Source organism: Epithele typhae, assembly GCF_022376455.1.
Source record: "Epithele typhae strain CBS 203.58 chromosome Unknown BXZ73scaffold_4, whole genome shotgun sequence".
NCBI classification, from domain to species: Eukaryota; Fungi; Basidiomycota; class Agaricomycetes; order Polyporales; family Epitheliaceae; genus Epithele; species Epithele typhae.
The window spans coordinates 587,708-614,434 of record NW_025954195.1 but is presented as its reverse complement, the minus strand read 5'-3'; the positions used below and the strand labels follow the sequence as shown (position 1 = coordinate 614,434).

The 26,727-nt window shown below is 58.4% G+C and overlaps 7 protein-coding genes across 7 annotated transcripts; 3 read left to right on the top strand and 4 right to left on the bottom strand.

The window, feature by feature from the left end:
• Positions 1 to 2,429: 2,429 nt before the first annotated feature.
• BXZ73DRAFT_87581 (uncharacterized protein) lies at positions 2,430 to 3,953 on the top strand (the record flags this gene model as incomplete). The annotated part of the gene is made up of 6 exons (XM_048024633.1): positions 2,430 to 2,460; positions 2,512 to 2,615; positions 2,668 to 2,790; positions 2,855 to 3,088; positions 3,292 to 3,404; positions 3,503 to 3,953. The coding sequence occupies 6 exons, from the start codon at positions 2,430 to 2,432 to the stop codon at positions 3,951 to 3,953; spliced, it is 1,056 nt and encodes a 351-aa protein (XP_047882017.1).
• Positions 3,954 to 5,941: 1,988 nt separating this feature from the next.
• Positions 5,942 to 8,385, bottom strand: BXZ73DRAFT_40147 (translation initiation factor eIF-3 subunit D; the record flags this gene model as incomplete). The annotated part of the gene is made up of 6 exons (XM_048018516.1): positions 5,942 to 6,031; positions 6,461 to 6,653; positions 6,732 to 7,450; positions 7,502 to 7,634; positions 7,683 to 7,798; positions 7,870 to 8,385. The coding sequence occupies 6 exons, from the start codon at positions 8,383 to 8,385 to the stop codon at positions 5,942 to 5,944; spliced, it is 1,767 nt and encodes a 588-aa protein (XP_047882016.1).
• A 256-nt stretch (positions 8,386 to 8,641) lies between these two features.
• On the top strand, positions 8,642 to 9,796 carry BXZ73DRAFT_40667 (uncharacterized protein; the record flags this gene model as incomplete). Its single annotated transcript, XM_048018622.1, has 4 exons — positions 8,642 to 8,723; positions 8,775 to 8,847; positions 8,905 to 9,161; positions 9,240 to 9,796. Coding segments are annotated over 4 exons (969 nt in total), but the record flags the coding sequence as incomplete, so codon positions are not given.
• Positions 9,797 to 15,806: 6,010 nt separating this feature from the next.
• On the bottom strand, positions 15,807 to 19,598 carry BXZ73DRAFT_87577 (polymerase; the record flags this gene model as incomplete). The annotated part of the gene is made up of 12 exons (XM_048024632.1): positions 15,807 to 15,935; positions 17,167 to 17,239; positions 17,304 to 17,427; positions 17,504 to 17,766; positions 17,822 to 17,960; positions 18,013 to 18,133; positions 18,188 to 18,260; positions 18,319 to 18,457; positions 18,521 to 18,610; positions 18,686 to 18,851; positions 18,926 to 19,184; positions 19,390 to 19,598. The coding sequence occupies 12 exons, from the start codon at positions 19,596 to 19,598 to the stop codon at positions 15,807 to 15,809; spliced, it is 1,785 nt and encodes a 594-aa protein (XP_047882014.1).
• A 557-nt stretch (positions 19,599 to 20,155) lies between these two features.
• On the bottom strand, positions 20,156 to 22,828 carry BXZ73DRAFT_87576 (polymerase; the record flags this gene model as incomplete). The annotated part of the gene is made up of 14 exons (XM_048024631.1): positions 20,156 to 20,330; positions 20,390 to 20,421; positions 20,456 to 20,552; positions 20,603 to 20,726; positions 20,779 to 21,041; positions 21,093 to 21,231; positions 21,280 to 21,400; positions 21,456 to 21,528; positions 21,590 to 21,728; positions 21,780 to 21,869; positions 21,920 to 22,085; positions 22,135 to 22,393; positions 22,468 to 22,603; positions 22,651 to 22,828. The coding sequence occupies 14 exons, from the start codon at positions 22,826 to 22,828 to the stop codon at positions 20,156 to 20,158; spliced, it is 1,992 nt and encodes a 663-aa protein (XP_047882013.1).
• An 82-nt stretch (positions 22,829 to 22,910) lies between these two features.
• BXZ73DRAFT_40351 (Glutamyl-tRNA amidotransferase B subunit) lies at positions 22,911 to 25,012 on the top strand (the record flags this gene model as incomplete). Its single annotated transcript, XM_048018559.1, has 11 exons — positions 22,911 to 23,076; positions 23,127 to 23,206; positions 23,262 to 23,403; positions 23,450 to 23,529; positions 23,576 to 23,679; positions 23,739 to 23,823; positions 23,884 to 23,995; positions 24,048 to 24,220; positions 24,275 to 24,489; positions 24,556 to 24,674; positions 24,729 to 25,012. 11 exons carry the CDS (start codon positions 22,911 to 22,913, stop codon positions 25,010 to 25,012), a joined length of 1,560 nt encoding a protein of 519 aa, XP_047882012.1.
• An 80-nt stretch (positions 25,013 to 25,092) lies between these two features.
• On the bottom strand, positions 25,093 to 25,931 carry BXZ73DRAFT_40210 (uncharacterized protein; the record flags this gene model as incomplete). Its single annotated transcript, XM_048018533.1, has 4 exons — positions 25,093 to 25,226; positions 25,284 to 25,518; positions 25,624 to 25,793; positions 25,853 to 25,931. The coding sequence occupies 4 exons, from the start codon at positions 25,929 to 25,931 to the stop codon at positions 25,093 to 25,095; spliced, it is 618 nt and encodes a 205-aa protein (XP_047882011.1).
• Between the last annotated feature and the right edge of the window lie 796 nt (positions 25,932 to 26,727).

Below are 26,727 nucleotides of genomic sequence, written 5' to 3'. Positions count from 1 at the left end.
AGGGCGATTATTCCCGCCGGGTAGGTCTCCGTGCAGAAGTTAAACTCGACCGATGCCCCCAAGTCGCGGAAACGAAGTGCGAGGATGATCTTGACCCCTGCTCGGGGCTGGCGGGGCGAGCGCAGAATCACGACAACGCGACCGCGGCCCCGGCGATCATATGTGCTACTCACACACGGCCGTCGGCAGTGATCGGGGCGCGCGCAGCACGTCGGCGTTGTCCGGTGGGCGCTTCACTATCAACCTCCTTGCGCATGGGCGAGTCTTTGAATTCGCTGCACCGACCACACGGAAACGAAGCTGGAAAGGGAGGGCGATGCGGGCATCGGTGCAGGGTTGCACTAGTGCTGGTGTGTGCAGTCTGTGTGTCGGCGTCGGGCGCGGCGGGCCGTGCGTGTCACCTTCCTTCTGTGGGCCCGGGTCGAACAAATTGCGATACACATTTTGGGCATTCTACTCGACACAGCGACAAACATGCGATTGCACCACGAGAAGAGCCGCACGCACCGCAATGCCGTTATCCTCAGACGCGGCGAAGAGAGGACGCCGACGGTCGAAACCGCCGAGGCATATGTGCGCGGAAACGGAGCACATGCTCGGCCTCGGAAGCTTTTCGGTCTGCCTCCGAACGACGATGCGCGATTGCTGGGGTATGCAGAAGGTCGGATGTCGCCCGAGCCTATTCTGTCAATGTGCGTGTGCGCTCGGTGAGGACAGCCAACGGGCAAGGATCATGATCGCTGCGACGAGCGCCGGTTAATGTTGAAACGTTGAGTTGCTGGGGAGGGCCGTTGGCGACATTCACCACTCGGAGTGCCACGGAGACAACGCGGGCTCCGTGGGCGAGCACATGCTACGAGGCACCAGGTTGGTTAGCTACCGGTTACCACCCGTGCTTCCGCTGCTTCGGATTTGAAGCCGAGTTGTGGACGTGTACGCATGTGAATTGTGGGCCGCGAGATGCCTCCACGCCTACCGTTGAGGCCGTCGAGGTGGCAGTGTGCGGACTCGGTCGGGTTCATGTGGACGTCAACGGTCGTCAGTGCACCTGCGTCCGAGGCGGGATGTAGGGGTGCCGCGTTCGGGCTGGGACGACCCGAGCCGGGCTGGATCGGGGCATGTTCTGCAGAGGTCCTTGGGTTTCAGCACGACGGACCGGGAGCGTAGTGGCCGATTCACGTGAATGGCTCCTGGACAAGAGGGCGGGTTAGGAATGTCGCCACACATTTGGGGCCGTAGCGTAACACTGCATGCCACCAGTCGGGCGACGGGGAGATGGCTGTCGGTATGTCAAGAGAGGCGACAACCATGCCATCTGCCGGAGACCGTGTCACTGTCCGGGTGGGCAGGACGGAGTGCATTGAGGACCGTGGGCGCGCGTCAGGCCTCGGGCCTCGGGACGCTGGGGGTTCATTTACGAGAGGCGCGGAGGAGTTGGACGGGGAAGGCGAGCGGAGAGTGCGCCCGAGGACGAGCGCTGGGCAAGACAAGAGCGTGGGCCCGTTCGTGGTCGATGACGTCGGAGGGTGTGGATATGTGCGTCGCCCGCTCGCCTGGGGGCTGGCTGCCGCGAGCGGGAGGCTTGTGGGGATGCTCGGGGTCCTGCGAACGCTCGATGGGGCTCAGCGCGGCCGAGGGACGGGAGAGTTCACGGCGGAGTGCGAAGGTTCCTGACCGCGCGAGAGGCCCGGGCGAGGAAGCGCGAACGTCCTCTGCTCGTCCGCCGTGCGTCCCGGCCACCGCTGCGCTTGAGTACGAGCGGGGGAGCCGCCGAGCGTGCTCATCTTCCTAGCGTGGCCAGTCCGCGGCTGTGGAGCACTTGCAGAGCTGGATTCCAGGCACGGCGGGAATGAGGAGAAGATGAGATGTCAGGCAGCAGTGGGCAGTGCGGGACCCTCTTCCCCGTCCCCACGCCCGTCCGCGTTTCACAATCACGCCTCGTCGCCAGAAGCCCACTCGTCCAATCCCCTCCGCGGACAGCTGGCACCCCGCCGTGCATTGTCCCCGCCGCTCCTGGTGGCGTCAGGCAGTGGTTAAACACAATCACCATCCGAGCTAATCCCCGCCATGTTCGCTCCCCTCGAGCGACCACCACTTCCGCCGTCTACAGGCTTCGGCATCGGACTTGGCAGGTGCCAGGCGCCATATGCCAACATTCGGGGTGCATCAGCTCTTCAAGGCCTTCTTCAGTTGGGTGGTGCGATGGTGAATGTCGAGCCGACCTCGGAGAAGAAGAGGAGATAACAAATGAGCGCAAACGCCGCAGGAGAGTTCAAACGCCATGGGCGTCTGCTCGGCATGCGTGAGAAGGCGGGAGGGCGGGACGCTGGCGGTGCTGGCGCGGCTTGCCTCGACAACGTCAGGCTGGGCTCAGCTTCAAAGCTACTCCGAACATCTCCGCCTACCGACGTTCTTCGCGTCTTGTAGAAATGTCATTCGAACATGCCGGGCTCACCAAGGGTCTGTCTGCACATAATTCTCCACCGACAAATTCGCTGACGCGTTTGTCAGGCCTGATGGTCGGGATTGCCTTGACGTCTATTGCCGTGGGCATCTTCGACTTGAAACACTACCTCAACCTCCAGCTAGTGCCCCACATATCGAAACATCACCAGGTCCGCTTCCTTCTCTCGTACATCGCCCACACTAAACTTGCAACGGACGCAGTACTGGCGGCTTCTCTTACACCACCTTGTCTGCGCCAGCTCCAGTGACCTGCTTCTCACAGAACTCCTGCTCTACCATGCTGGAATCCCGGTAGAGCGCGCTTTTGGCAGCGTCAAATATGCGGTACGCACCCTCTCCAATCGCACGTCCATAGCCGAACTGACCAGTCTCGACCTCTTACTCATAGTCGTTTTTCATCATCTCCATCTTGACCACAATGCTGCTCTCTTTCCTCGCCATGCTCGTCGCTCAGCTCAATCCAATAACGAGGGTCTTTTTCAACAACGTCCCGCCGGGTCCGATCGCGATCATGTATGCCGCCCTCTACCAATACCTGCGGCTCGTCCCGCCTGCATATCACTTCCGAATATTCGGCTTGCCCATGAGCGACAAGGTTTGGGTCTACGCCATCGCTGCCCAGGTAGGTCGAATTCTTGCCTCACAATTCTCGACGCCGCACGCCGCAGTGATCAAGGGCCCAACCTTGACCGATGTCCCCATGTACTGTGGACAATCGGTTGGGGGCCCCAACGAAGCTGTACCCTTGCGACGAGTGATTTGCGCGGCCGCCATCGCGCACTCCCTCCGAAGAAGCACGGCTGATGAGCGTTTTATCGTGCACAGCTCCTCCTCCACCCTTTCCCGCCCAAGCTCCTCCCGGCCGCCGTCGGCCTCTTCGTGGGCTACCTCTACCGCTCCGACTTCCTCCAGCTCAAGGGCTGGCGGATATCGCCGAGGTGCGTCTCCGCCCGCCCGCCCGCATCCCGCTCCCGTCGCCTTGCGCTCACCCCACTTTTCTTTTCTTTTCGTCCTCGCTCCCACTGCGACCCCGCAGGGCGACGCGGTTCGCCCAGGCGTGGATCGCCCCGCTCCTCGGCCTCGGCGAGACCCGCCCGGTGCGGCGGACGAACCGGGCCCTGCCCGAGCCCCGCGCGCAGGGCGGCACCGCCCACGCCCGCCGCGCCGCGCTGGACGAAGACGTGCTGGTGACGACGGCGCGCAACGCGCGGCGGCGCCTCCCGCGCACCGCGATGCCCCCCGTCGCGGCGGTGGGGAGCGGCGGCGCCGCGGACGACGGCGCCGCGCAGAGCACGGACTCGGGCGACGCGCCGAGCGAGGGCGGGGGCGGGGGCGTGGTCCGGCAGTGGGTGAACGAGCTCACGAGCGGGGCGCGGCCGGGGGGCGCGAACGTCCGCGCGCCGACCGAGGCGGAGATCGGGACGCTGACGAGCATGTTCCCGGACGTGCAGCGCGAGGTGCTGCTCGGGGTGCTGCAGAGGAGGTGAGTCGGTCGTGCTCCGGTCGTTTCGTCCTTGGTGGCCTTTCGGTTTCGGTTATCCTTGCGTATGCGGGACCGCCTAGTCCTGACCGCTCTGGAGTGCGTCTCGTCGCCTGCCCGGCTTGGATGAAGTCGGCAGGAAGCGAGAGAACAACGCCCAGATAGACGTGGCACGTGCAGGCGAGGATTGTCGCGACATCGACCGCTTCTCTACCCCACCTCGTCATGTGAGGGTGGAGGAGATACGCTACGCGTACCCTCCACGTTGCCCCGATATCGTCTTGTCTCCCCTCCTCGCCTGACCAGTGCCCGCTGACCCCCTTTCCTCCACTTTCTGGCTAGCCCCAACATCGAAGCGGCGGCAGAGACGCTCCTCGCGACCCAAACCACGGCTCCGTAGGCGACGGCAGCCATGCGACCGCACACCCGTGCCTTTCTCTCGTTCCACGGAAGGAATACACTCCTTGAGGGATTTACGCACCCGATCGGCGAGCGTCCCTGCAATCACCACTCCCTCGCAGCGCCCTGACCGGGACCCCGCACGGACTGGGCAGGCCACCGCGTCCGTGCAGGCGACGGCCACCCGCGCGGCGCGTCGCTCGTCGTGCCGCGTGCATTGATCCGCGCGCCTCACGCTACTTATCGCCCATCACCGCGTCCTGCCCGGTTGGGAAGGGAGGCTTCGTGGCGTCGGGGCGTCCTGCGTCCTGTCCCGATGTCGGCTTGTCGGCCTGCTCGCGTTCGGGCAACGGGGGTCCCCTCTGCCCTCCTATGCCTCGCCGACGCCAAGACGCGCCCCCCGCGTGCGCGCGCGCGATCGTCGAGGGCGCTCCCACCCTCGACAGCCCTGAGCAGCCCTGAACACCGAGCATGATCCATGCATTGGCACGGATGGTGCTTACTTGCGCTGGCCGTGCCAAAGCCGGCCCGCGCCCGGTTTCGCGCGCGAACGCCAGGGGGAGACCGGTCCACGTACTCACCGCTCCATCACTGCACGTCTCGCGCATCATGGCCTTGCAACTTGCACCCGAGAGGACGAAGCGACGCGGTGGGACGCGCCCCGGCCACAGCGCCGACCGCCAGGATCGTCCGTGGCGGAGCGTCCCGCCTTCTCGACCGCCACGTAAGATATGGATCTCGGAACGGCGGACGCGCCGCCAGTCTCAGCCCTGGCCAGCTGGATGCCCCTCGTCCGGGGCGCTTCTGGTCTCAGTTACGCGAGCTCTTTGTGGTGGGGGCGCGCAGGGGCGCGCGCGCACCGGAGCCATCGACAAGGCAACCCGTCGCGTGGCCTGCGAGAAGGCCGTCGGACGCCGCGTCCGGGGGGGGGGGGCCTCCCCTGATTGTAGGCGGCGTGGGGCGACATTGAACGGGCGGGATGTTGGGGGGACGCTCGGACGGCCCGAGTCGGATCCTCGGCGGGCTCGTCTCAGTTCGAGGCCAACGGGCCGTCCGAACCCTCACAGTCCGCTGCGAGCGCAAGAGTTTCGAGCGGGGTCACGCGGCGACCGCGTCCGCGACGCGTCGATGCGCGGCGTCGCAGGTCGGGGGTCCTTGAGCGTCGGACACCTAGTCTTGTCTGCGGACGAAACGCGGGGTAGATGACCGCTGCGCCCAAGCGAGAGCTAACGCTCGCGCGTGGATTGGTCTCGTACGTTCTCGTACATATGCCGCGGGACCGCATGCGAAGTTCGGTGCTTCTGGCGGCCCCTTGCCCTGCTGCTGGTGTGTCCTGGCGGAGAAACCGTACTTGCAAATCGTCGCACATGAAATTCACTGCTGACAGCGAGATAAGCGCAGACGGCGCGCCTTTGGCTCGGTAGAAATACAGCTGTGTTCGTCGACCTGCGCGTGAGTGGGCTACAGATGGTGAAACATGCAGTACATACAGAGAACTTCGTGCTCGCGGTTGTGGCCGCTGCCTACCGCCGATCATTCGAACCTTCCGCCAATCCTCCCCGACGCCGCGCTGCTTCTGGTCAAGAAGCCATCCGCCTACTCCATGTCGTCGCCGTCGTCTCCCTCGTCGTCGTCCTCTTCGCCCGTGAAGGCGTTCGCAGGGACGGCGTAGAGTCGCAGGACCGGCTACAGTAGATAAAACATGATCCGCTCAGCCGCCCGTTCGGAGATGAAAAACCGATACAAGTCGCACGACGGCGGAGAAAGGAGATGAGCAAAGGGGATGATGATGGGGAGACCGATAGCGGTTAGTCAGGGATCCCGCGAGCGTGCCTTCAGTCGCTCGGCCAAGCCACGTGCAGATCTGGCTGCCCTGTGCCCGGGAGCTGACAACGGCTTGCCACTTGCGGCTCCATTAAAGGACCAAACGTTGATGGATGGCCTGAGACGCAATGCATTGCCGCCAGAAGACCGGGGAACAGCGCCAATCAGACAGCGTGATCGCACACACCTGCGATCTAGCAGGTGTGGAGATGTCACGCTTCCAGTCACGATAGAATCGGAGACTCGACTCGGAAGAAGAGGTAAAGAAGACATAATGAGACGCGAACGCACCTTGTTGGGGTCCTTAATGAGAATGTATTTGCCCTCGGGTTGCTTCATGCACATATCGGCCACGGTGCGAACGATGCCCCAACCGTTTGCAAGCGATACATTGAGCTGCCCCGCGAAGTCGGACGGACGAGTCGAGGTTGTGCTCAGCACAACGTGTCGGGTGTTGTCGCGGGGGTTCGCACGAGAGATCCATCTGGGTGAATGGAGCGTCAGTCATCCAATAACGTCAAAGGGTGCGATGGGGGCGGAGGTGAATAAGCCAAACATTCACCCAATCTTCAAGAGGTCGGCGCCCGCCAATACACTCTGAACAGTCCATTTGGCGAGTTTGCAGCTGTTGTTCTTCATCTCTGTAGCAACAACAGCACCACGTTGCGAGTCGAGCTTCGTGCGCCAGTCCGGTGCGCCGCCGGCACCCGGTGCACGCGGGTCGAATTCATTGAGTGCTCGGATGGTGACCAAACCACGACCTTGACGTGGGTCTTGTCCGGGAGTGTACGCGTCGACCTCAGTACGAACACACAACCGGATGTCTTCGTCTTCCGTGATGCCGAGGTCGAAGACACGATAGCGGTATCCGCAGGACGCGAGAGGCTCAGTCTCATCCGGTCCATAGAACGGGTTCGGCTTTGAGAAATCAACGGCAGGAGGCGGGGCAGTCTCGGTGACCGTCTGGAAGGAGAAGTTTTGATTGATGTAGGTGGCCTCCAGTGAAAGAGAAGTGACCGAGTTGATGGAGGGGGTTTCCGGTACCGCGGGCTTCTCGTTGGGATTGTTCGGGTTGACAGCCGTAGGATCCGCTGGAGGGTCCGCCGCATTTTCGTTGACCGTTACAGTGTCAAACGGACCGCCGTCCCGCTTGTCGAAGAAGAGCTTGTTGCCTTCGCGGATAACAACGATGTCCCAGGGGTACACGGAACGAGGAGCGCACATGAGCACACTCAAGATGACGTCCGTGGTGTAGATTGTTGCAGTGTCTCTCATGGCAAGCTGGTATACGAGATTAAATTTCCGTTCAGAAAGGCAGGATGAGTTAATTACCTGCTGGATGACAGGGTCGTCGGATGTGGTGGGGTTGTACTTTATGCGGTCGAGAAGCTGCAGAGGCTTCTCCGTCCTTGTTGTGATACGATCGTACGTCTTGTCGTAAGGGTAGACGCGTCCGTAGGATTCGCTAGAAAGAGATGAGCTCATAGCTCAATCGTTAAGCAGCGATACTCACAGGTCTTCAGGCTCATCGACTTCCATCCGTAGCTTGGCCAGACGATGGAACTCAATCTCCTCGAGCATCGCCCAGTCAGGCGATATCGCGACAGACGACTCGCGAGCCCTGCCGGTCTAAACGGAGGCAAAAAGCATTTGTGTGCGATCAGCATTCGCTCTACAATGCGCCCAACTTCGAGACTCACCTTCTCCCAGTCCCTCCATCCGCGCCTACCCCCGCGCTGCCCACCGCCGCCCCCGCGTCCACCCTGGAAGCCACCTCGCTGCCCGCCGCGCTGTGCCCCTCCACGCGAGTAGCCCGAGCCGCCCCTGCCTCCACCCCTTCCGCGCGACATGCCACCGCCGCGACGGGCCGCGGTAGCCTTGTTGTCCACGAGCGAGAAGCTCGACTCGTCCTCCGCATGGAAGTAGGCGAAGGCACTCGCGGTGCCGCTTCCGAACGCAGCTTGTCCGTCGCGCCGTCCGCGGCCACCAGGTCCGCCGCGCGCCTGGCCGCCCCCCGTGCCGGAAGCAAGCCCGAGGTTGGTGGGGCGGTCGCCCGAGATGTCGTTCCAGTCGGCGAAGCGACCGAGTTTGTCCGACTTGGAGTACGGGGCGTAGGGGATCTCCTTGAACTTGAATTGGGAGGGGAGATTGGAGGCGGAGGGGCCCCAGCCGCCGTCCGGATTGTCGTTGATCTGAGGGAGGGAGAACGAGGCCATGTTCGTCTCCTTTTTCCGCGTTGTATTTGCCCGGTTGTGTGGCCTGGCGAAGAACAGAAGAGTAGGAATGCAAGGATCTAGCGGGCTACTCAGACACAAAATTTAGTAGGCGCGCGCGAGCCAGATCTGGCTTCAGTGAAGTCATGCACGTGCCGTGTGGCGCGACGGGCGACCTCCTTCCCCTCAACGTCCACAACGATGAAGTACACTTTATGCTCTGTTTGCTCGGACCGCACACTGACCACGCGCAAATGACAGTGTCGTACGTGAAATCAACAAGATTAACGAGAAGGAGCTCGAGTTGGACTCGAAGGGTTCATGGCATGATGAGTACAAGGGTGTGTCCTCAGCTTGATTTAACACTGCACATTCACGCTAACACACCACAGACTCCGCGTATATCTTCGTTGGAGGGCTTCCGAGGGAGCTAACAGAAGGCGATGTCATCACTATCTTTTCTCAGTAAGTGATCCCATGTATGCGCGCCGCACGCGTCTGACCGGCCAACGCGTCCCATAGATATGGCGAAATCATGGATGTGAACCTCCCGCGCGATAAGGAGACGGGAAAGCCGAAGGGGTTCGGCTTCCTAATGTATGAGGACCAACGCTCGACTGTTCTCGCAGTAGACAATCTGAACGGGGCCAAGGTCCTAGACAGGACCCTGCGCGTCGACCACGTCAAGAACTATAAACAGTCCAAGACCAAGGGAGAGGATGGCGAGTGGGTGGAGCCAGAGGATCAGAGCCTAAATGCGAAGCCGCAAATGCTGGTTGGTGAGTATTCTCGCTCGATTTCCTTCCCTTGCGTTGTAGCCCGCCGTGGTCCCCGTTATTCTAACTCGTCTTCTTTAGACGAAGACGAAGCGTTTGCCTCTTCGGCGTCTTCTGGGCCGGAAATCGACCCCGAGGACCCCATGCGCGATTATCTCATTGCCAAGCGGAAGGAGGAGAAAGCGGTGAAAAAGGGGAAGAAGTCCAAGTCCAAGAAGAACAAGGACGAGACCCCGGAGGAGAGGCGAGCCCGAAAAGAGCGCAAGAAGCTGCGCAAAGAGAAGGGCAAGTCGGAGGGTGTCAAGGGCGTTGAGGACCTCCTCAACTCCCTAGGCGTTGGCGGCCCCCGTCGGCGGAGCAGAAGTGCGTCCCCGCGCAGATCTCGGAGCCGCACCCCACCGGCCCACGAGCGGGAACGCGAGCGATATGGGCGCAAGGGGCGGGATGGGCGCGACATTGACGACCGCCAGGACCGCCATTCTCCGAGACGCAGGCATTCTCGCGAACATTCGTTGCCACCCCGGCGGGCCCGCTCTCCCACCCCGCCTTCCCGTCCCCGTGACACCCGCAATGGAGACGGTGACAGACAGCGAGACCGAGATGCGCCTCCCAGGGCGACACGGCGGGGGTACGATTGACGGCATCTCCACGGCTGTGTGGGTAACCCTCCGACTGTGGTAATACTTCGGCGACACGGTACGTAGACAGATAGCTTCCAAATGACCCTGACCTGACGTGACTTGACAGCTCCATTGTAGCTTCATGAGATGGATCTCTATGACATGTCTCTTCCGATATGTGCCCTCGTTTTACGGGGGCTGTTCCCCCGCAATCAAAATTCGCGCTGGACCTGTACCTCTGGGCCGGCATTTTTGCGACTGGGCATCTCACAAAGTACGCAAGTATCGGCCAACGATTTGATTCAACTGTCTCGGTTGGCTAGTCAATGCGGCTCTGGACTTCCGCAGGCACCGTCGAAGCTCGGCTACTGACAGCATGTGGGAACGCGGCGGCCACCTCCGTATATCAAGCTTCTATCTCGTAGTATGCTGCACGACACCACTGTGCACACTACAGACATTGAGCTAAGTAACGCAATGCGGAATTCCACTTGTGCGCTGACATCTGCCGTTGATCGCACGCATGACGCGTGGAGCATCGCTGGGAAAGTCCGAGGACCCAGGGAGTAAAATCAGTGCAACCACGGAGAAGGCGCCCCTGCCCTACGATGTCGCACGCAACGGCACGGGGCACCAGAGAGTGATGGCTTCTCAGGTAGGGCGGGAGAAGCAGATGGGGCCAGGAGAACGACACGCACCACCCTCTATACTTGGTGAACCAACAGGCGATAGATTCTCGCTGCAAAAGCACTTGTGATGTCCATTTGGTGGAGTAAGGTTGCGTCATCCTGGAGGTTCTCAGTTTGCCCAGTGAGTGTTTCGTCCCAGTACACACACTCGATCATCCTGGCTAAGTTTGGTGTGCGTTCCCTACGCGAAACGTTGCAGCCTTTAGCATAGAGCCACAAGCCGACGTCCACTCCACACAGGGCACAAACGTCTCCTCTGGATGGACATATACCACCTGCGGACGGAAGAAGACCCAGCACCTCGGGTTCAAGAAAACAGCTGGTGGGAAACACCAGGGGCGGTGCAGCGATGATGGCTGCGGCCAGGAAAGTGGCTTTGTGCGTGCCGCCTCTCCGCCGTCCATCAACGACTTCGACAGAACCCTATCGCGACGACCAATAGGCACGGCGCGGGCTACGCTGGGCTACGGCAACAACTCGGTGTTCAAGCGCTGAAGCGTCGACCAAGCTCAGTGTACGAGTTTGATCATTATCCTGTGCTGCAAACCCTCCTTCCCGCACGCATCCCGCATCCCGCACTACCGCGCACTTCATCAGGCCTAGTCGCTCCTCGCCGTCATCACGGGCCCGTTGGCTCTGCCACATGTGTCACCACTTCCCGCACCTCCCAGTCGCTGTCTACCGCCGTCGGGTACTATCTTACTCCGTGGGTACGCTCTACAGCAAACAAGCATCGCTGGGGCTGGGCAGCCAAGCCACCGCTCGGGGTGTCTGGGTGGCCCTCGTGCTCATTATGCTTTCCGCGAGCCGCGAGCTCGTCGCTGTTCGGAGCGTACATAGATAGTGTTTCAATTCTATGTCATATTCAGTGTCGAGATGTGCGTCTACTTTCACAGTTCCTCATGCCCTGGGCTGTGTATACAATTTGACAGAGACCCCAGCACGGTGCCACCCGTAAATGAACCCGGTTCCGCTCTGTCCTGCTCGTCCAGCGAACCGCGTGACGGGTGAGCTCCGCCTTACCCGTCTCACGGTTTGGAGCCGCCCACGAAGGCCCGCCCGAGCCACGACTGTCGCAAGCGGGTTCGGTGCACTGGCGACAGAAGCCTCTCGCCTCCGCTCACCCCATATTCTCCCACTGGCGTTCAATCTCTTCCTCTCTCTCGGGCTTGAGCACCATCTTACGACATCCCGCCGGGGCGAACATATCCTCCTCTCTGCGTCTCCTTCGCCTTCGCGCGTTCCGCCCGAGAGCCTGGACGCGCTCCCCGAACCACTCTTGATCTCAGCAGCCGGCTCAGCCTGTGCCCCCGTGCTGCTGCGCGCCGCCGACCCAGGCCCCCGAGCCACCGCGCCCACGTCCAAACGTTGCAATTATACAGCACGGCCCTCCGCACCCCGCTCGCGCTCGCGCGCGGGACGGGACTCCTGCCCGGCCGGACGTGCCTGCGACGGGCGCGGGCGGGCGGGCAACGGCAACAACACCCACTACATTCCACTCGCGCCGTCACACAGAACGCTGCGCGGCGACGTCCGATGGACGCTTCGCGGCGCGAGCCCGCGCGCGCCCACACCAGCTGCGCCTCACCACTTCCCGCGGGTGCCCTGCCCTGCCGCGGCGATCGCGCGCGCGACGTCGATGCCGGCGTCGCCCGCCGCCCGCCGCCCGTTCCCCTAGCGCGTGCGGTCGTTCCGACGTTCCAACGGGCCGGAAACAGGACGCGGTTCGGGGCGCGTCGACACTCGCTCCCCCTCGGCAGGCCGTCGGTCCGACCGCGCACGGAGCGCCTCCGTCGCGCGCACCCCCCGAGATACCCAAAGCCACCCACCGTGTCGACGCGCGAGCAACAGCGAACCTGGACCCTACAGGTCCCGCGTCGCCGCGGCGCCCAGTAGGTGACAGAGAGCGGTGCCGGGACTGGGGTTGCAGTCCGCGTCCGCCGCTGCCGTCTGTGGTTTGCGGCCCTGGAAGATGGTTGGGCGGGCCAGCCCTCGGTCTGTCCGCTGCCAGTGTCAGGCCCTGGAGCCGGTGGGGCGAGGCCGTGCTCTTGCGTGCTCGCCCTCTCAAACCCCTCCGGACGTGTCGCGGCGCAGGGTCGTCGATGGGCACGGAGCGTTAAGGACGAGTGCCCCATGGATTGCATTTCAGAACAGACTCTGGCTCGGCCGACGGTCGGGCGGGGCGAGGTTCCGCACATCGGGGAGGCCAAGCGTCGACCGCTCTTTGCCCGCCGCGTTTCACGCCCGCATATCAGACCGACGTGAGCTCAGAGAGCAAGTGCCGGCCGGCGAGTCCACATGCGGCTCGTGCATATGTACGAGAAAGTACATGCCCCAGCCCCAACGGCGTTGGCGGACGCTGCGGGTCCGCCAACACCGAGGTGCACAGTCCCCAGACCCCATGATGCACACATGAAACGCTGAGGACGTCGGCGCTGGTCGTGGAGGCTAGCCATGTTCTTCCTGCTGCCACGACCAGGACTCCAGAACTCCGAACGGGGAACAACGACACCCACAGGAAGTATTTGTCGGTGGGAATTGTGATACGGTGCCGTGCTTCGGCTCGCCGGTCCCTAGTGAAGATGTACGGTGTCCATAAATGAAATGAAGGTAGCGCGGCCCATCCCATGGCGAAGGTGGGTTCCGATATTCTGTGCAAAACGGCGCGTTTCCAGTTTGGCGTCTAAGAGCGAACGTCTCTCTGACCTGAGGTATGGCCACCATATATCAAATCCGTCAGCGAAGGGTCGGATGTCATGGAGCAACGGACGTACGGGGCTAAGGCTGCTGGCCAGAGTCCGTAACCTTCGGACGGTTGAATTGTTGGGCACGATACAGACAGACGATCACGTCCAAGATGATTTGGTTTAAGCCCTGACGTGTAGCCACAAGATGGAAAAGCGCCGCTAGAAGCACCGTGCGGCGCAGCACACGAGAGTGTTTCAACTCCGATGGCCCGGGAAAGGGAAACATGAACGTTGGTGGTCGGCGCGGGCGACGCATAACTGCAAGCTGGCCCCTAGTGGTAGCAACCATGATCAGTGGTCAGGTTGAAGTAAACCAGTGTCAGATGAACTCACCAACACGGGCGAGCGCATGGGGCTGGTTCCTCGCGCAAGAAAAATAGCTTCGGAGAGTCATATTGGTCTATGATGGACACAGTCTCAATGCTAACCTGCTAGATGCGCGCAAGGGGGAGAAAATATTGACAAAAATGTGGAAGGAGCATCTATAACCCGAGGTAAGTGGAACAACAGCGACCAGTACGATGACAGTGCAAATACGACGACAGCAAAATGTCAGTGCAGAGTGTCGATGAAAAATGTCTATGCAGCAAGCAAGCATGTGAATTATCCTAGTAGAGCGAGGGTATGAATGCATGGAAAGAGTGCGTGCCGACCAATAATACATGATCGTACAATATTCCATGAATATCTGAGGATGTAATGGGGGAGTTCTGATAAAATGCGAGTTACCCGTGGATTTTGCCTTCCCGTGCCGCGCGAGCAACAGCAGATTTTCGAATGAAATACGTCGCAGTACAAATGGCCGCGAAGCCTGCAATGACTCCGATGGCGACGCCTGCTTGACCGCCGCTCGAGAGACCCGATGATGCCGACGCAAGCAGTGTGGTACTGACAATACTGGCACTCGGAGTAGGAGTACCGCTGGTTGGGGAGGTCGCAGGGTTGCCGCCGTAAGGCCAGAAGTCACCTCCATTGGGAGGAACGATGCAAGTGAGACTATCACCGTCAGGGATGAGCTGGAAGCCATCTTGGATGTTGGACGACTGGACGTTTGTGGCGTCTTCGACGAAGCCCGCAGGGTTGGGTGTACTGTCTGTAGCGGTGCAATTCGGGCCCTTCGATCCAATGAAGGACGCGTTACCGAAGAGAAAGTTGCCCTGCACGGTGAAGTCGATGGCGCCGTCGATGGCGATACCGTACCCGAAGGCACCGGTGAGCCCGTTGTTGAGTACAGTTCCTCCTGTGGAGAAGTTGTTCATGTATCGGTCGCCAAACCATGTCCTTGGGCCGATGGCGATACCGATCCTGGCCATCGTCAATACGCACTCCGAGCCGTAGAGTTTGGGCACAACGTACTTGATGATCGCATCGTCTTCATTCTCGCCTTTCGTCTCACCGGCCGTTGCGGTACCGTCGGCGAAGCCACCGATAATGGTGTTGTCTGTCACGATGACTTCTGTGAAATCTCCGTGCCATGGGTCGAAGTCGACCATGTTGATACCACCAAGTAGTGTCATCTGATGCGAGGCGTTAGTTTCTCGGTCGCAAGTGTGATGAATTGGTACAGACGTTTTCAATGAAGATAGTATTATTGGTGACCAGGGTTCCAGGAGAGCCGAAGAGCACAATTCCGCCATCCTGTACGCTCCACATTAGACCGGCGTTCTGTAGTCAATCGTGATAGAATGCTCACTGTAGGTCCCTTCACGACGTTCTGCCGCACAACGCTGTTCTGGCAGGCGACACTAATGCCGTCGGCCCACTCCTGGAACGCATCTGAGCCACAGGGTCCGATGTCGTTGTTCTGAATGGTGACGTTGTTACATGTCAAGCCCCCTTCCGCGATGTGCAGACATGACCAACTACGTGGATCAAACGAGTGGACAAACTCGACCAGCTGGCCAGAGTTCGGGCCACCCATTTCGATGTTCGCACCGCCGTTGGTTGGCGACGCGCCGTTCCGGTTGCCTTTGATCTATGCGAATTCGGGTCAGCCGAGTCCAAGAATACAAAGCGTGCCAACGGTGGTCCAACAAAAAATAACCGCGCCGCGATATTTCTGGGAGCCGATCATAAGCCGCCACACGCAGTGACGACGCCGCAGTTCTCTGAGCCTCTTAGACGGACGGTTGCTCTCCGCTGTTCGACCGCTCAACGCTAACCATCCCTATGCGCTCCGCCGGTGTCGTCGCTCTGCGATCTCCACGCGCGCATACGCATGTGAAAACCCGCGGACCATACCGTGTGCCTCCACTCAACGACAACAGGAGATTCTGGACGGGGCCGCGAACCGAGACGACAGCAACTTGCAGCCGCCACCACGCACCTGTATGTGGCGCAGCCGCACGCCGCTGCAAGTCGCGCACGTCCCGTCGACCGCTGTCGTGTGTCCCTGCCCATTCGCGACGGGCCCGAGCACGGAGAGCGTCGCGCGCGTGCCGTCGACCGGGAAGCCGACCGTGCTGATCTCCTGGTTCGGCGCGGCGAAGAGGATGGGGGCCTGGATCTGGTACTCGGTGCTCGGGCAGAGCGGGAGCACGTACCCGGGCCCGGACGAGTTCAGGAGCGCGTTCAGCCGGTCGGTGAGCGTGTTCATAGGGTCTGCGGGCTCGCAGTCCCCGCGCGCGACAAGGTCGGGGAGTTTGTGTGCGCCATTCGGCTCGGGTGCCCTGGGGAAGGCGTACGGCGTTTGCACCGGTACGGTATGAGCAGGCGAAGTGACTGCTCACCGAGAAAAGAGGCGCGAGAGCTCGTGGTCTCTGCTCAGCACGTGCCTCCGATGTGGGAGGGCTGGCAAGTGTCGGCCGTGCGACGCATCAGATAGTGTGGTGAAGAGAGCGAGGAGTGGAAGGAGCGTGGAGTGGAGCATGGCGAGGCCGGGCTAGTCTATGGTGATTCTTGGAGCTGCAACAGTAGATGGAGAGGCCAACAAGAGCGGAGAGTGGGCTGGCACAGGAGCCTGGCTGGCGGAGAACGAGGTCAGCGCGAGGCCCTGGGCGCAGCCAGCATGGAGGACGGGGTTCAGGATGGGGACGGCGCGCGGAAGGGGGACGAAGGGCGCTCACGCCTTGGTGTCCTCTAGGTACGATCGACGGGTGATCCACTGCCAGAGCCTCGATCGTGGCTGGACCGCTTGGCAATTGGCACAACATGTGCAGCCGGATACAACGATAACGAGAGTACGAAACACGACGCTTCGGGAACGGCATATGTTGCGCAGGCATGGGCGTAGTACAATACATGGCTACTCGACAGCTCGAAATACAAGGCTACGGCGGAGCGGTCGGACTGTCCGGCGGTCACTGATGCACAAAGGGAATCCGGGAAACGCGAAAACAAGCGGTCACTAGCCAAGGGGTCGCATGAGCGGATGCCGCATCCAAGCAGACGAGGAACAACAGCGAAGACGGCAGCAGCAGTTACCTCACATTATCACCTCGGGGAGCGCAATGGAAATCCAACGGGCCGTTGGGGGACGAATCTATCGTAACTTGGTCTCAGCTTCTATGGGGAAGGAGGGTCGCATGGCAAAGCTGTCGGTAGAACTTGGTCCAGGCGTGTCATGGCACTCCCGTCATTGCTGTCACAGCGATCTTCTCTGCTAATGGTAGTTGCGGAGACTTGAGGCTTGCGGTGTCCTTGAGTGGTCCCGTATAGCGTCCATTCTTAGGACCCGGGTGGTCGATGGTAGTTGGGGCCGACGGGATGCTGTAGGTCCGACCGATGCCGTGTTCAAAGCCCTTGACGGGTTCTGCCAAGGTGACCTTTCGTTCCGGGAGGGAGTGTCTGCGCAACATTAGCAAAACATATAAACAAGTCAAGAGAGCGGCTTTCTCGACCAACCGTGGCTTCTTGTTCGGCATGTCCGATGGGACGTTATTCGACTGATCGGCATCCTTGCCCACATCAATGTGAGGTAGCAGCCTAGACACGATAGTGGTGAGCAGCGCACCTCCTTCTGCGGTCGTTTGAGCGGCCGCGGTGGTCGTTCATCTTCTTCAAATACGTAGTCAGGCAACGAGGAGCTGAGAGAGAGAACATAAGGGCATGTCAGAACCTGTATCGATCTAAAGAGAGGAGGAAACTGACCTCTTCAGGTTGCGGACATAAATGCCCATCTTCGGATCTTCGAACTTCTCCCATAGCTTCACGACTTTAGTGAACTCTGTGATAGGATAAGAGATGTCCAGTTTCCTAGGTCCAGTTGCGCCCGCTTATAGGAGATGGCATCTCTTCAGCAACTGCCACACCGACATGGATAGTCTGGCTGAGAGAGGCGTAGTACGTACGTTGTTTGGGGGCTACCGCGATACCGATGTAGAAGCTGGTAGTGTAGACCGTCCTTGCACCGTCCTTGTCCTCTATGTCTTCCTTTTTCCTCTTAGCGACGGCTTCGGGAATTTCACCCTCGGCAACAGAATGTACCTCCTCGTCATTCAAGCAGAACGACGTCCGCTCGAGACCCTTGATAAACGGATGGGCGATCTCTAAGCTGTCCACAAACTCAAGCTTCATGACAAGCTGTCGTATACGAGCCTCGACCGTACCAGCCCTACGGCACCGCGGGTAAGCCCGTCCACAGTTTCATGAATGTACGAGGCACGTACCACTTGATCTGTAGATCGGGGTGACCGGTGGAAGCGACGACTTGAAGATAGTGACGGTATCTTTGGAAGAAGTCATGCTTGGCGAAAAGGTCTTGCCAGGTCGCCTTCTTCGCGATGACCTTGTCGACAATATCCGAAGCTACCACCAGATAAGCAAGTTGGTCGGAGTTTTTCGGCGGGCTCCCGCTCACCCTTTTTAAATTCCTCAGTCATGATTTGCTGCGTCGACTGGGTGACATTATGGGTGGCGCACATCGCAGGATATGCCGGGGTGATGATCGGCATTCGATGCGCCCGATCCCCTGGGTATAGCTTCACGGGTACGTCAGGTCCTAAATCACGTCAAAGAATGGGCGATAGCTTTACTTTCGGATTCCAGATTCGCACGGACAACGGTCCTTCGTCAATATTTTTCAGTAATACAGGTTGAGGCCAAGTCCTGGAGGGATGTCCAGACTCAATGAAGGAAAGTCAGGTTACAGATAAGGAAAGCTCACCATTGATACATAATTATGAAGAAGCGGCTGACAATCGCTCCTGCGACGGCATTAGGGTAAAACTGACATATTCGAGCGACGAGCATGGCCCAGGCTACGCCTCCCAAGAAACCATTTACGTTCGAGTAGATCGCTCTCCCTGCAAATCCGCAACAGTTAGCGCACACGAAACTATACCACGGGCCTAGACGCAGACACGTACGTTGGGCCCAGAGTTTGATACACCGCAGAGAATCTCGGAACACGGCGACGTTGGGAACCAGCCGCAAGATCTCGTCCGTCACGCGGGATCCTGTGGGCAGGGAAAGGTGCCGTCTGGGTCAAATGACCGCGCCGGTAGAACGCAAAGAACGAGAAAGAAGCGCACCGTTCAAACTTCGGACGCAACGCTCGTCCAGGTTCCGAAGTAGGTTGTTGTCCTGCAGCGATAGGTCGTCCGGTATTGTCGAGAGAGCTAGACGCGCCATGACGAGGTCGATGGGGATGCGTTGGATCTTGATCTTGATAATGGGCACATAAGCGTCGGGAACGCCCTGCACGCCGAACACAGACGCACACCATGTTATGAGCCCATTGTCAGCAAAAACAACGGAATGACAGAACGCACCGACACCTCGGTGACACCATCCGTGTCCTTCAGCATTTGCTCGAAGACGTGGAAAAAATCTTCTCGCGAGACATGCTTGGGGACGACACAGAGGGTGTCGATGTCCGAGCCGGGGCCGTGAACACCTAAGCGGTAGGATCCAAACGTGAAGACCTTGCCACCTGCAGCAGTGGCTGCGCCTTCTGAAAGACCGCGATCAAGGGAGACCTTGTGGACGAATTTCTTGACGAGGCCTGCTATGCGCTCTAGGACAGCCTCTCTGCGAACGAACGACCCCAACAGTCAGCCTCGGATCACGTCTGCATCTCCAGTATGAACACATATAGTGCCCGGTGGATCCCCTCCAACACCAGGCAGTGGCGCGGTGGAGTTGGGAAAGGTGGGGTGAATGAGGGGAGCAGCCATCGAAGTTCCGAGAGCGGGGTAATGGTTCGTAGGCGAGCTGAGCATGAACGACTACACACCTTGTCCTGGCTTCGTCATCGGTCTCAAACGTGCCTTGACGTCTAAGCTCCTCCAGAAGCGTGACTGTAATCTCTTTCTCTCGTGGCGTGGATTCGGAAGTCGAAACGGGGGCAGTTACACCCTTGTACTGTGGGGCAGACCTGTATGATCTCAAGTCAGCACATGAGACTAGTTGCACCAGGATGAGCACGCACCCGTTGGTGGGCATGAGCGAGACGGATGGGCGGAGATGGCGGGAACGCGGCGGCGCGGCGGCGGCGAGACGGGATGGGAGGCGTATTTGAGGGGAGGGTCGGACAGAGGTTCCCGGGACCGTGGTCAGCCTGCGACAATATACCATGTCCGGCATTACCCGGCGTTTGCCTCACCCCACCGCTTCGACTACCCCGTGACGGCAGACCTACCATTGTGGCCTCGCGGCACGCTAAACGGTCGCCCACATGTGGCGTCAATAGATGCAGCACTCCAAATGAGGATGGTTGAACAATTGATCATTGACGCAGTAGTATACAGGAGCGTGCAAAAGAAATAGTCTGGACGTCTGGTATAGTATGGTGACCGAATCAGGGGCCCAAATTAAATACTCTCCGGGAGACAAACACGGTTTGGTGAACAGAATGTCCATGTATGGAGGGTGAATGGATGTGAATGGCATGGTGGATGAGTGTAGCACAAAGGAGTGGGTTCGACGTACGATGAACAACCGAGCCACATGCAAAGGTAGCAAGAGGAAGGAGCAAAGTTCCTCCGGAAGCACAACAGAGATCATGCACTTGCTGCAATTACCATCGAGTCCATGGCCTCTGACGTTTGAGCAGTGTGCGGGAGGTCCGCCATAGATGCCGACGAACCATTCACTTTCGTTTCCTGAGATGACGTCTCGCTGCGTATGACCAGCGTTGATGCTGAGCCTGGCCGAGACGGAACCTGAGATTCTGTCCTGTATGACCAAGGAAATCGTCAGTATGACGTTCGCATGAACTCGCCACTGGCACAGACCTCAATCTCTTTGCTGACGGGGCAGGGGAGTCCTTGATGGGGGTCAGTAGCTCGGAGACATGCTACGTTTTTGCCACTCGCCTTCAATGACCGCGTGCGTTTCTTGGGCTTCGCTACGGCTTCTCGCTCACCCTTGTCGAATACGAAGTCGGGAAGAGCAGCGCTGCCACGCCGTTAGCTACAGATGTCAAATACAGGATGAAGGAGACGAACTGCTTGATATGTCGGACGAACAAATGCATCGATGAGTCGTCGTACTTCTCCCATGACTTCACCATCTTGTTGAATTCGCTGGCAGGGAAAGTAATGTTCAACTGACGGGGTCCAGAAGCGTTGCCTAACTGCGGTATGAACATGACTGTCGTTGAGAAGAACAGTCTTCGACCCACCGTCTTTTGGCTTCAGCATGAGTCCAACGAAAAAGGACGTCGTATACATGACCTTAGCGCTGTCTTTGCCTTCTATGTCCTCTTTCGTACGCTTGGACACGGCCTCAGGGATCTCACCCCGAGTGATAGCCTGAGCCTCTTCTTCAGACAGACAATAGTAGACACTCTCGAAGCCTTTTATGAACGGATGTGCCAACTTCAAGGCATCCACGAACTCCAACCTCATCACCAGTTGCCGGATCTTAGATTCGACCGTACCAGACCTGTCGCATCCGGATGAGACAAGTACAACTCGTGTCGGACTGTGGACTCACCATTTATTCTGAATGTCGATATCCGCCGAAGATGCCACTACTTGGAGATAGAACCGATATCTGAAGAAGAAGTCGTGTTTCGCAAACAGTGCTGACCACTCAGCCTCGCCGTTGATGACTTGGTCGACAATCTCAGATCCTGGGAATCCGTGAGAACCCATGGTTGCACGGAAGAAGAACCTCAAACCTCGCTTGAATTCCTCCGTCATGATCGTTTGAGTTGATCGCATGACATTGTGCGTGGCACACATTGATGGGTATGCGGGGGTGATGATTGGCATACGGTGATTCCTATCCTGGGGGTAGAGCTGAAGACGGAATTCAGTGCCTTGTGTCTTGCGACTTTGGACCGAAGAAACGTACCCTTGGGTTCCACACACGCACTTGAAGTGGGCCGTCCTCAATGGCCTTGAGAAGCACAGGCTGGGGCCAGGACCTGTAACACACGTCAGTTGTGTCATGCTCTCACTCTGTCAAATCTGATTCGAAGAACTTACCACCGATGCATAATGATGAAAAAGCGACTGACTACTGCACCAGCCACGGCATTGGGATATAGCTGACAGATACGGGCTACAAGCATCGCCCAAGCTACACCGCCCAAGAAACCGTTGACGTTGGAGTAGATAGCTCGTCCTTTACGCAGGGTTGAAACGTCTGCTACTGGATGGTGATTGATGGACTCACTTTGCGCCCACAGCTTGATGCAACGCAAGGCATCGCGGAAGACAGCTACGTTGGGAACTAGTCGAAGAATCTCGTTGATGACCCGAGAGCCTGAACTTGCTCTTAGGGGAAGTTGGCCATGAATTAAGCAGCAAGCTCACCGTTCAAGCTCCGCACGCAACGCTCGTCTAGATTCTTGAGTAAGTTATCGTCTTGAAGATCAAGGTCCTCCGGGATGGAGTTGAGGGCTAGTTGGGCGAATAGGAGGTCGATAGGGATGCCGTTTATTACGAACGTGATGATGGGAACGTATGCGTCTGGGACAGTCTGAGACTATTGTGAGCCACTGCACCGAGAGACAAAGACAAGCACACACCGAGACATCCGTAACGCCCTCCATCTCGCGCAGCATCCCCTCCAGCACGTCGAAGAAGTCCTCACGAGTAACCTGTCGCGGTACAACACACAGGGTATCTATATCCGTGCCTGGTCCGTGAACACCCAACCTATACGAGCCAAACGTGTAGATTTTGCCACCGGCTGCGGTCGCGGCAGCCTCTGAGAGACCATGGGCCATTGACACACGCTGTACGAACTTCTTCACCAGCGCGGCAAGACGTCCAAGGACAATCTCTCTGAGGAAACACATTGAAGAATCCGTCAGACGCCACGCAGAGACGCGCATAGAGGCGAGGTATGTCTGCCTTACCTCCGTTTGGACTCGTCTTCACTCTCGAATATACCCTGACGATGCAGCTCTTCCATGAGGGTGTTTGTGACTTCTTTCTCTCGTTGAGAGGACTCGTTTGTTGAAATAGGAGGGGTCACCCCCAGATACCTGGTGTCTCCCGTAAGCTACATGTGGCTGGAAACACGGTGCCTATATGCGCACCCAGTACCGGACGATGCCATTGCACACCGGCGGACAGTATACAGGCGAGACGACGGGCAGAAGGGGGCAACGGGGAGCGGCGTCCGCAAGGAAGACGTCGTGGAAGGGAAGACAGGGAGGAGCAAAGGACGAGGGACAAGGCCGGAAGCGCGGCGCGACCGGGCTCGCCGCGGCGCATGCCGTGAACCTAATTGGGCGCCTGTTCGTCCGTGACGAACGGCGTGGTCGGCCTCCGTCCTTGCGCCCCACGTCCGCCACAGATGCTCGCGCATGCTCGAGCTCGCCTTCTGAGACGCTCCTCACCATGGCCACGACGCGTGCATACTGTCCGGGCGCACAAGGAGGACGCGCGCTGGCCCGGCTGGGAACTCGTCATCGGGATTGAAGTCCACGCCCAGATCAAGTCGCGCCAGAAACTTTTCTCGCGTGAGTCACCCACCCCAATTTCCGCCGCTGCGGCTGAACCACGCCCACAGAGACAGCGGTCGCGGACCCCTCCACGCCGCCGAATACGCGCGTGTCTCCGTTCGACGCTGCCTTCCCCGGAACTCTTCCTGTAATATAATCTCTTCATATGTCGCAGTGCCACTTCTCTGACGCGTCAACCACAGCGCCTGAACCCGAAGTGCGTAGAGCTTGGTATTAGGACGGCCATTGCGCTGGACGCAAAAGTCCAGTCGAGGTCTGCGTTTGACCGAAAGCACTATCTCTATGCCGACTTGCCTTCTGGGTACCAGATTACTCAACAGTATGGTGTGTGCACCTCTACGGGTCTTACGTGGTAGCTCATAATCTGCAGCTCCAATTGCTCGCAATGGGAAGCTCCGCTTGGAGCAGGATAATGTCTCCGTCCGGATCAAGCAGGTCCAACTCGAACAGGTGAGTGGGAACTCGCGTCACCAGAAGCTATACTGACATCTCTCAGGACACAGGGAAGTCAACATTCTTGCCTCGACAGCGCACCACAGCCATAGACCTTAATAGAGCTGGAATGCCACTGATGGAAATTGTGTCCGAGCCTGACATGAGGTATGCGATCCCTGGTCATCCTCTTCTCCGAGGATGCTAACTGACCAAAATATCTACAGGTCACCTGAGGAAGCAGGCCACTATGTGAGGGCCCTGCAAGCCCTACTACGTTCCGTGGGATCTAGCGACGGAAATATGGAACAGGTGGGCTATATCCGGCTGACTTCTGTGGCTAGTGCACCCTAATTACACCCAGTTCTGCAGGGTTCGCTTCGCTGCGACGTCAATGTGTCCGTGAACCGTGTAGGAGAGGGTCCGGGTACTCGCTGCGAGATCAAGAATCTCAATAGCGTCAAGTTCATGATGGTCGCTATCAGTGAGTCGTCTGCTTCATTTCTCAGCAGTGCCCTGAACCCTTTCCACTTCAGCCAGCGAGGCGCAACGACAGATTGAACTACTCGATCGGGGTGTGCCTATAGGACAAGAAACGCGTGGATTCAACGAGGAGAAGGCAGAAACCTTCTCCCTGCGTAGCAAGGAAGATGCACCAGATTACAGGTACATGCCTGATCCGAATATCCCGCCACTCTTGGTGAACGCAGTAGGTACTCGCGTTGTCAACATGCGGTTGCAATGTCTGATGCCGTGCGCACAGCAATATCTTGAGGGAATACGGCAGCAAATGCCCGAGCTACCGAGTGCAATCCGTGCTCGACTACTAAAACTGGGTTTGTCACAACGAGATGTGGAAGTGATCATGGACGTGAACTCCGGTCGAGAAGTTGTCTTTGATGGCCAGCTAGGACGTGGTCCTGTCGCGTACTTCGATGAAGTGGCTCAGGGTCGGGATCCCAAGGTGGTGGTGAACTGGTAAGATTTCGACCGTCGCTGCTTCTCAGAACGATGCCTAATGTGTGCGGTTGATATGAAAACCAGGCTCACTCACGAACTATTGGGACAACTGTCATTCAGGAACGAGTCGTTCAGAGAAAACCCAATGTCTCCGCAGCAGATGGGAGAGCTTGTGGACCTCGTTCAAGCAGATAAAGTCACAGGTATGTTCGCTGCAGCAAGCTATTTATCTCAAATATCTTACGATAGACCTACAGGTACATCGGGAAAGACTATCCTCCGACATATCTTGGACACCAAAACAACCGACTCACCTTCCACGATCGCCGAGAAGCTGAATCTGCTGTCCGTCAGCGACGAAGGTGCATCTCTCGAGCAGTGGTGCCTTGATGCCATTGCCGCCCTTCCGCAGGAAGCCGAGGCCGTTCGACGCGGAAACCACAAGGTTGTCAACAAGATCATGGGGAACGTCATGAAGACTAGTCGAGGAACTGCGAAGGCTCAAGACGTTCGAGCCGTACTCCTGAGGCTTCTGCAGTGATGCCACCGCTTCAAGCTTCGCCTCGATTGCATCATCGTACACTACTATTACACTAGTCTTACTATGACACCATTCGTTATTCATGCAGTAACCTTTTTCTCGAGGAAGTCCGTCCACTCCCGCTCGCTCCAGCTGCTCGAGGTCTCATTGGCCACAAGGCCGTCCCAGAGAACGGTCGGCGAGACATGAATCCCGTTCTGCCGCGAGAACTTGACTTATTACGGGTGTCAGTCATACCTGTCTTGTAGCGTTCCGTTTTTATGCGACATACCTGTGTACTTTAGGTCATCGGTGACTGCCGTCCCGCCATTCGGAGTGCTCTTCAGCACAAGCTGGTCTCCAAACGATGCCGCCTCCATGCCAGTGCTCTCGGCGAAAAGAGTAGCGAGCTTCTCGCGGATCTGCACTGGGGTCATGGTCGATGTCGGGATGTCGAAGTACTCTCCCTGATTCTTGAACAGTGCGAGGGAGAACTTCCAGAAGCTGTCGGGCGCGACGCGCGCAACCTGGATGTTTGGTCGAGGGACAAGGGGTCGAAACCCTTCGTGAGCCCGTGTAAATTAGGAAAATGGGGAGGGGGGATGCACGGTGTAGAGGACCAGTGTACGTACCGCGAGACCAGCTTCATGCACCAAGGTCGAGCTACTGTGCCAAGGTTGGACCTGGTTCCGGAAGATGACCTTGACTTTGCCGGCGTACTTTCCGTTTTCGCCCAAGAGGGGCCTTAGGACGTTCTCGATCGCAATGGACATCTTGGCGGAGAACGGGCACACATAGTCAACTGGAAGCACGCGCAAGATGAGTGCTCGGATCGTGGTCAATCTGGGGAACAGCACGCACGGAAGATATCAAGGGTGTGAGGAGCGTTGTAGGACCCCGCTACCACAAAAGCACGTTGAAGAGAAGGTTGCAGGGCCATGAGATCTTGTTATTCGGGGAAAAGGTCGAGGCGAGACGATGGGTGAGGGTGGAAGGTATGGAGAAGCTGAGATATGTGATGCCTTCGTATGTGGAAGGTCTACCTAGGGAGACTAATGTGATGCTCATCGGCGCTCCGAATGACGTTGTATACCTGATTTTGAAATGCATCAGGAGCTCTCAGGAGAGGCCACTAAGGTATTCCCGACCGAACGACTCCGTTGTATGATAAGTGTGGCGTGCCACGAGTCCGCGTGCCTGTGATCTTAAGAACCTAATGAGAGCCTTGAACCGATTGCTTTTAAACCCCTTGTCTTGAAACTGATGTATCAACTTCACTGGGTTACAAGTTGCTGCGAGGGCGGACGAGAGGGAAAGAGGCAGAGCGTCGATCGAAGAACATATGCTCGCTTCGTGACTCACGAGGGCAGACCCGCGCAAAAACCGTACCTCAGCCTCGTTCACCCACATCGCAAACTCCACCTCATTCAACGGCGAAGTCTTCCGTACTCTCATAGCCGAGCAACGATAGAAAGTCCTCCAGAAAGTTCCGGGAGTGCATACACGTAGTATACATATTCTCCCTGTCGCTCACCATGGCGTATTTATTCTCACGATTCTGGAAAAGACATAGCCTTTCCTTTGTAGAGTCGTGGATAGAGTGCGTATAGAATGTGGTGTTTCAGAGTCGCAGTGTGGAAATAAGTTTGCTTTTGGCGCCTCACAACTTTCCGTGAAAGTCGGAGCCTTCACACTTGCAAGGTTAGGGTTGTCGCATCGGACAAACCGCCAGGTCT